The sequence below is a fragment of the Spermophilus citellus genome (genome assembly GCF_964194105.1).
Source record: "Spermophilus citellus genome assembly, chromosome: 7".
NCBI lineage: Eukaryota > Metazoa > Chordata > Mammalia > Rodentia > Sciuridae > Spermophilus > Spermophilus citellus.
In genome coordinates, this window is record NC_138188.1 from 109,664,532 (window position 1) to 109,673,610 (window position 9,079).

At 48.6% G+C, this 9,079-nt stretch overlaps 1 protein-coding gene across 1 annotated transcript; it reads right to left on the minus strand.

Moving 5' to 3' along the window:
• Positions 1–163: 163 nt before the first annotated feature.
• LOC308653375 (palmitoyltransferase ZDHHC19-like) lies at positions 164–7,814 on the minus strand (the record flags this gene model as incomplete). The annotated part of the gene is made up of 7 exons (XM_081301964.1): positions 164–314; positions 1,611–1,696; positions 5,080–5,161; positions 5,601–5,773; positions 6,536–6,672; positions 7,218–7,339; positions 7,684–7,814. 7 exons carry the CDS (start codon positions 7,812–7,814, stop codon positions 164–166), a joined length of 882 nt encoding a protein of 293 aa, XP_081158090.1.
• Positions 7,815–9,079: the final 1,265 nt, after the last annotated feature.

The window sequence follows — 9,079 nt, forward strand, 5'->3', positions numbered from 1 at the left end:
AGGGCTTTGTTCCAGCCCCTCAGAGCCTCCCTACACCCCCAGGAAACACCGCTTCTCTAAGCCTAGAACAGACAGAGCAGCCATAGGAAGAAGTAAAAACTATTTACAAATGTACAACAGAAATGGAAGTCTTAGCACTCCCAATAGGGGAGTGATTGAGGGCTCAGCTACCAGAGGCCTCCACATGGAGGCTCAGAAGATGAAGTTCAGATGTCGTAGTATCCAGCAGTGTGAATGGGTGAGTGAGAGGCTCGTGGATGGGAGGCCAAGCCTTCTCTGTGGGCTTCTTGCTGCGGCATTGGGCTGATGGAAATCTAAACACATAAATCAATACATGGGGGTTCTTTCTAGCCTCTACCCTGCAGTTTACAGTCATGGCTCTGGGCCCCAGGAGGCAGGACAAAGGAGAGGGCTGGTACCCCAAGTACTGCAAGGGCCCTTGGGGAGCACCATGGGTTATCTACCCTACTGCACTCCTAATGCTCCACTTCATATATTTCACATGGGATTTCAAGTACAAATTTCCATTAAAAAAAAAAAAAAAAAAGAGCCAGGCACAGTGGCACATGACTACAATTCTAGTGGCTTGGGAGGCTGAGGCAGGAGGATCACAAGTTCAAAGCCAGCCTCAGCAAAAGTGAGGCACTAAGCAACTTAGTGAGAACCTGTCTCTAAATAAAATACAAAATAGGGCTGGGGATGTGGCTCAGGGGTCGAGTGCCCTGAGTTCAATTCCCTGTCCCCCTCCCCCCCAAAAAAGAATCTCCTTTAAAACATAAATTCCTAGTCTCAGTCCTCATTAATAACTGAGGAAACTGAGGCCTAGAAAGGTAAGGGACTGGCCAAGGCCAACTAGCAAATTAGTGGTGCAGTCTTTTCTCTTTGTCTATTCCGCAACACCTGGGAGTGCTCTGAAACCTGGACCCCGCACACTCCAGGTCCATAATTCCATTCCTTAAGCTCCATGTGCTTCAGCTTCAGGGCCAGCCTGACCTCAGGGGCCTCCCCCAACACATGTGCGACCCACAGACATCCCTCTCCCAATGCATACCCACTATTCCTCACCTCCTGTAAAGCTGTAGCCTCGCCACTCCCTGGGGGGCCCTGCCTATGTGTTGGAGATGTGGGCCCAGGGAACTCTGTGGGACCGTGTTGACGGGAATGTTGTGGCGAGAACTGTGTGTGCACTGGGTTCCCTTGCTCAGGGTCCCACTCCGTGCCTTCCTTCCACTGCATCCAAATAGCGGCAGACATGTACCTGGGGTGCGACAGACCAAATGCAGGGAGTCACTACCCACCTTGGCCTGGTCCCCCTGACCACCCTCACCCCTTAGCTTGGAAAGCACAGAGCCCAGGGCTCCCAGCCAGGAGTCTCATCCCGGCTGCAGTTCCCCTCTACCCATTTCTTAGGGCAAGAACCTAGAAGGGCAATGAATAGGGATGTTCCCAGAGGCTCCCAAAGTGCCCTGGAGAAAACCCCAAAGGAAAGGACAATGGGTGACAGGGCCTGGGAGCTCGGGTCAGGGACCAGAGAAGAAGACCCAGCTTTATCCCACCCCACTCCCACCAGCCGCAGGTCCACCACTTGAGCCTCCAGTTTACCAACTCACTTGGGTCCCACTGGCATACACATGGTCAAATACCAGTTGTTGGCACAGCCCTGGTCGAAGGGGTTATTATTCCGGAGTGATCTGCCCTGAGGGAGATGGGGATGGGAAGAGGAGCTCAGAACCAGCAGGACTGGTCAAGGCCATCTCCCAGTTAGTTAGTTAGTCCTAAGTTAGTCAGCTAAGCCAGGGCTCAACCCAGGCCTGGAGCAAGATTCTAAGGGCAGGGGAGCCCAAGAGTGACCCAGGGCCTCCTGCCTTCCTGGGCTCCTAGGAGGAGGACCCTCCCTTGCCCCACTTGTGAGCAGCTCTCCCCAGACAGTGCTGACACTGCACCCACCTCTCCTGCCTTCTCAGGGCTCCTCATCATCTTGTGCCTCCCTGTGCAGGATCCTTGCTCTGTCTCCATTGGCTACACCTGTCCTCTTACCTCATCCTTCCATATACCCCCCCTTTTTTTAAAAATATTTTTTAGTTGTTGATAGACCTTATTATTTTTTTAATTTGTATGGGGTACTGAGGATCGAACTCAGTGCCTTACACATGCTAGGCAAGTTCTTTGCCACTGAGCTACAACCCCAGCCCCTTTCAGATACCTTTTAAACTCTTCCTTGTGCTGCTCAATTGCTCCAAAGACAATGTCACCACCCCACTCCCACTTCATTTCCCCACCTCTCATTTTTTTCTAAAATTATGCCTTAATTGAATTTCACTATCTGGTAGGACAGGGGCAGTGGGGAGGCCCAATCATAGTTTCCTAGTCAAAAATCACATGATCCAGGAAAATCTGGGCTGAAGGCCTTCAGTACACAAAACAGTAAAGGTCAAGCTCAAAGTAAAGGCAGACCACAGGGCTGATGAATAAGGGCCAAGCACAGAGTCTCAGCTGGGAGGAGGACCAGATATGGCAGTGGTGGGCTGGTGACTAAAAGGATGGGAGGTGATGAGCAGAGAGGCTCCTTTGTCTGTTCACTGTCTCGGGGTCTGCAGTGTCCCCTCCCCCACAGATGCTGCCCACCAGTCTTCCTGAAAGAGCCATTAGTCAAGTGATTGCCATACTAAAGGAATCCCATGGCAGAAATGCCCACCCCTATCATTCCTATTCAACACTAAAAAGAAAAAGCAATAAAGATACACAGATTGGAAAGAAGGTAATGAAACTGTTCTTCACAAATGACAATTTTCTATGTAGAATGTACAACAGCCACAAAATGCTGGGGGAGAACTCAGTGGTCGAGCACCCCTGATTCAACCCCTAGTCCTAGAAAAACAACACTAAGGACTCCTGCTCTTGGGAAGATGCTATGAAGAAAATGGAATGACAAGTCACAGATTGCAAGAAGAGATTTGCAAAACCTAGATCTGAATCTGATGTAGAAAACTCTTAAAACTCAATAAGAAAACAACCTGTTTTTTCAAATGGGCAAAAGATTGGAGTAAACGCTTTTTGGGGAGTGGGTACCACGGATTGAATATAGGGGCACTCAACCACTGAGCCACATCCCCAGTCCAATTTTTTTGTATTTTATTAGAGACAGGGTCTCACTGAGTTGCTTAGTGCCTCGCTTTGCTGAGGCTGGCTTTGAACTCGGAATCCTCCTGTCTCAGCCTCCCAAGCTGCTAGGATTACAGGTGTGTGCCACTGTGCCCTGCCAGGAGTAAACACTTTACCAAAGACCTACTGATGGCCAAACAGACATGAAAATAGGCTCAACATCATTACTCATTAGGAAAACACAACCTGGAACCTTAATGAAATACTACAACTCATTTAATAAGACAGGTTATGATTAAAAGACAAAACAAAATAACAAAGGACAGTTTGAGGGGCTGGGGTTGTGGCTCAGTGGTAGAATGCTTGCCTAGTGTGCGTGAGGCACTGAATTCAATTCTTAGCACTGCATATAAATAAATAAAAGGTCAACTGATACCTAAAAGATATTTGAAAAAAAAGTGTGAAATGTTGGTGAGGATGTGAAGCAACTAGAATTCCCAAACATTGCTGGTAGAATTTAGAAACCTTACAATTGTTCTGGAAGACAAACTTGGCAATTTCCTACAAAGTTCCACACGTTTACCTTATGACTCAGCAATGCCACCCCTAAGAATTTATTCAACAAAAATGAAAACTTATGTTCACATGCCTGTGCACCAATGTTTGGGGCAGCTTTATTGATAACTACCCCAAACTAGCTGGGCATGGTGGCCCACACCTGTAATCCCAGAGGCTTGGGAGCCTGAAGCAAGAGGATGGCAAGTTCAAAGTCAGCCTCAGCAACTTAGTGATGTGCTAAGCAACTTAGTGAGACCCTGTCTCAAAATTTAAAAAAAAATAATAAATTTTTAAAGCATAATGGAAGGGGTGCTAGGGACACCCCCGGGTTCAATTTCTAGTATGAAAAAACAAAACAAAACAAACAAAAATACTGGCAAAAACTAGATATAATGTAAAAAATCCTTCATTTGGTGAATGTATAAACAATCTGTAGGGCATTCATATGCTACTACACAGCAATAAAAGGAAATAAAATACTGATATGAGCGACAACATGGATGAATCTCAAATACATTGTGCTAAATAAATAAAGCCAGAGGAAAAAAGGCAATGACTCCATTTACATGTGATCCTGGAAAAAAAGAAAAACCAGAAGGACATAGGGAGAGAGATTGACAACAACAGTTGAATGAAAGGATATTCTGGAGTAAAAAACTGCCTAAACTTGATCATGCTGGAGAATGCAGGACAGTATCCATTTGTCAAAATCCCTTATCCTAGACTAAAAGGGTGAATTTTGCAGTTTTAATTTATTCCTCAATAAATGAGTTTTTTTAAAAAAAATCCCACCATGGCTCCCAGGTTTCCACTTCGTCAAAACTAAATTTCAAGCTCAACTTTTAGGGGCTTTTTAATCTTGACTCCCACGGGGTCAACTTCATTGCCCATGCCACCTTGGGTTTGATTTAGAATCGTTCCCCCCTCATTTCCTTTAACATCCTACTTTCGGGTTTCTGTGCCTTTTTGCAAAGGTGTGCCTCTCACAGACAACACACTCCTGTCTTCCACCTTTGCAAAATCACACCTAGGACAGGAAGAGTGGCACGTCCTCCTCTACAATGCTGGCCTCACCAAACTCAGTTTCTTCCAGGCTGCTACACCACTCAGGACCGACCCCCGTCTCAAGCGTTTTCCTAGGTGTCTGCTGGTGTTATTCTGATCGCAGGGTTCTTATCAACACAAGCGCAGGATGTACCCATCCCTCAAATAACAGGCTCTCCATGCAATGCACCCAGGAGGGAGAATGACCACTGAGCTCCAGGGGGAGGAAAGATCTGAGCTGCATCTTAAGAGGTGGGTCTCGAAGGACTCATGAGGCACCATCAGGACCAAGGGCAGTGAAGATCAGCAGAAAGTGCCGGAGTCCCAAAGATGCAAGATGCCTCCGCACCGTCTGGTATTGCAGTACTCGCTTACCTTGCTCACCGACACAGCCTGGATCATCAGGAGCAGAATGACAGGCAGCAGGAGTACCGAGACCGGTACAGCTACTGCGATGCTGTGAGCACACAAGCTAAGAAGAACAGCCAAACCGTTCTCTCCTGGCCCCGCCCAACGACCGACACGCCCTCACTAGCCCCGCCCCGGCTGCCCCCCCCCGCCCCGCCCACCCACTTTTTCCTCCCTGGCCTGGACAGTTAATCCAGCACACCCAAGAGAAACCTCACCCCACCATGCTGTCCTCCCACTTGTCCCTTTTCAACCTTCATTACCCCACTTCTTGGCCTCCCTAGATTCTTAACTCCACAGTCCATCCTACCCGGCCCATCTCCCTGACCCCACTCGCCTTCAACCTGTCCTTCACAGGTCCTCCCAAGTGGCTTCTCCTTTTAGCCCTGCCCACACATCAGCCCTGCCCTCAGTTAACCCCGCCTCTTGGCTGTCCTCCCCACAACCCATTCTCTTCCCAGTATGGGCCCTTGGGACTGTGTGGATACGCCATGGCTGAGTCCAGCGACAAGGACATGTGTCTTGTACGAATGAGGAAAAGCACACTGGTAGCCAGAACAACAACCAGATAAAGGCACAGGGACACCACCAGCAGCACGAATAGGCGGAAATTTCTTTGACCTACACAATTGTTTACCCACAGGCAGTGGTGGTCAAAGTCCTAGGAGAGAGAAGGCAGACTTGAGGGTCTATTTGGCTTAGCCCAACACTCCCAAATCTTGAGCCCCCCCCCCCAACCCAGCCCCTAGACCTCCTGCTCTTGGCCCTATACGTGAGCTCCCGTCTCCAGGGTGAAACCAGCATGTCCTTGGATAGAGCACAGTTAGGATGCCATGGCTCATCAGGTCATTTGTCATGAGTGAGGTCTTTAGAGACAAGACCTGCCTGGTGTCACTTTGAGCAGGATACAGAAAAACTCTGGAGCTGTATTTTTTCAGATACTGGGTAAGGATGAGAAGAATTCCTTGCTCAGCCAGCCTTCTGTACTTGGGAACCCGTGCAGGATGTGCACATGAGAGAAGAGCACTCAGAACCCAGGAAACCCTCAATTGGACACCCAGAGGTGGACAGGCAAAGATACCCAGAACAGGGCAGCAGCTGGTCTAAAGTAATGGGTATCTAGTATCAGCAAGCTAGGGGTTGGGACAGTCACTGCCCTTCCTCCCCTTGACTCCACCAGGCTTAACACAGATGGTGCTCTTTGCATGTCAGCACCTGTGCAAGCAAGGCCAGCCTTTCAGGACAGGTGCAGTACTGGAGGCAATAACATATATAAATGACCAAGAGTGGCTGAGAGCCACTTGTAGCAGTGTGGGAAGATGGTCTCATACCCAACCCTGGACCACATATGATGTGAGGTTTCTGGTCCTGGCCAGGTGCCCTGGGATGGGTTGGTGAGTAGACAGGAAGGAGGAGTACTTACCTCCACACAGATATTACAGACGGGACAGTGGTGGGTCCGGGGTGGACGATGGAAACGACACTTCGAGCACCACTGCAGGCGGAAGGCCTTGTTGTTCACTCCTATATATTGAAGGTTGGGGTCCTCTTCTAAGGAGCCTGGCAGGGGAAGAGATTTGGGCAGTGGCAGGAGGCCCTTCCACCACTCTACTGCTTGGGGCAGCCCCATAGCATCATTGGGCAACAAGAAGGGTGGGGAGGAGGTGGGCAGGGGAATCCCGGTCCCTGTTGAGCAAGCTGACCACTCAGATGGGCGGCAGTCAAAGAGAAAGGGCTGTCCAGCACAGGAGCTCTATACAGAGCTCTCCCCTTTGGAATAGTGATCAGTGCTTGAAGTCGTGTGTAAAATGGGGAGGAGGAGGAGTGAACTGCGTGGTTCGGAAGAGCCTGCTGGCCTCTCTTGCCAGCCTGCCCAGTCCTCCCTTCTAAAGCAGCTGGAAAACCTCCAGGATTCTGTTTTTTCACACTTCGGTGGCTTGGGAAATGAAGTGCCAGGGCCCAAGTAATAATGACATGGAGGGAAGGGATCCTGAGGCCATGGGGGCGGGGGGTGGGGTTGAGGGGGGGTTAGCACTTTTGAAATCAGCCCTATAGGCATCATCCCTTGGGGTACCACCTCTTTTTCCAGGGGTCTGAGGCCTTACCTCTGTGTAAAATGCCTGGGTCTGACCCGTTGAGGAAAATGAGGCTGCAGAAGGACACTAGAAAGAGTAGGCCCGAAACCACAGCAAATTCCCACTGCCCATTCTGAGCCAACCACCGGCACCTGAAACCAGAGCCAGACTCAGTCCTAGTCTGGGGAAACCCAGAGCTCCCCACAAGGCCTAGTTCACCTGAGGTAGGACTCACTCGCCTTAAGGACAGATCTAAATATCCAGGTTAGAGACAGACCATGGAGACTCCACCAAATGTCGCATTACCAGTCTCTCACAGTTCCCTAAATGCGTCAGGCACTCCAGACCTCTGTGCTTGCACATTGGGTTTTCTCTAACTCTATATCCTCCTTCCCCTGCTGACCCTCTCTCTCCACTTCCCTGCCTGCCTCTGTACTGTTGTTGTCTATTTTCTCTTCTGTGTCTAAGACACTGAAACCTTCCATGGGAGACTCACGGGAAGGCGAAAAAGATTCCACTTATTGTAATAAGAAGCATTGCATTAAAAGCTGCAAACAGGCTTGGTTTCAGCCATGAGGATTCCATTGGAGGTTCATTAGGGGGCATGATACTCCGCGAAGAGACCATGGCTGGACCACCTAGTCTCACAGACTGAAGCCACCAACGAACTCTTCTGGGTTGGCACCCAGACTGCCATGACAACAGAAGTGACATCACAGAGGTTCTGAAATGGGGGCTCTGGCTGCTTCCAGTGACTTCTGAGATCAACCCTCCCCCACCCCCACATACGCACATGTTGTAGACTGGGACATCCTGCTCTTATGATGGTAGCTTTGTTGGAGCTTGTGATGATGTGATGTGGTTTGTCCCCAAAGGTTCAAAGGCTGGAGGGTTGGTCCTCAGTGATGAGGTGGTAAATCCTGAAATAGGTGGGCCTAGTGGGAAGTAACTCAGTCACTCTGCAAGATGCCCTCTCAAGGGACTAATGGACTTCTCATGGGCCCCCATTTGCTCCTGTGAGAGGGGGTTGTTATAAAAAGAGCCAGATTGGTCCCTCCCTGTTTTCTGGCCATGCAATCTGTACTCCTTGTATGTCCTCCCACCATGATGCCATTCACCATGTTGTGAACACCCTCACCAGAGATCACTTGCAGGAGCTGCCAAATCTTGGATTCTGAGTTAAATAAACCTTATCTCCTTATAAATTATCTGTTCTCGGGTATTTTGTTAGAGCAACAGAAAGCAGGCTAATACAGAGGCCATAAAATAAGTGAAGATGGCATGGGGAGAAGTTTGGTGATGGTTATCCCCCTTTCAGGCCCAGTGCTAATTGGAGTCAACAGTGCTCATTGCTCATCCTAGCTCCACTTCTTCCTTTTTGTTGTAACAGAGCTCCAGTTTGGGGAAGGAGGTAGAAATCTACCAACTAAATATCTTCCCAGTTTCCCTCACTTCCATGGTGGGCTTTATGACATAATTCTCTCTCAAAAATAAAATGAGCTGGGGATGTGACTCAATGGTTAAACAATCCTAGGTTCAATCCCTGATGACGATGATAATAACAATAATAATAATAATTTGTACATATTTATGGCATACAACATATTTTGAAACATGTATACATTGAAGAATGTCTGAGTCAAGCTTTTTAACATATACATTACTTCATATTCTTATTTGTGGTGAGAACCCTTAAAATCTACTCTTTGAGTCATTTTTAGTGTAGATAACATTATCAACTGTACTCATTCTGTTGAATGTTATTATTAACTGTAGTCATTTTATCGCACAATGATCCCTTAAACTCATCCCTCTCATCTAAGTGTAATTTGTTCTCCTGGGACCAGCATCTTCCCCCTCCACCGCCCAGCCACTCCTGGGCCTCTGGCAGT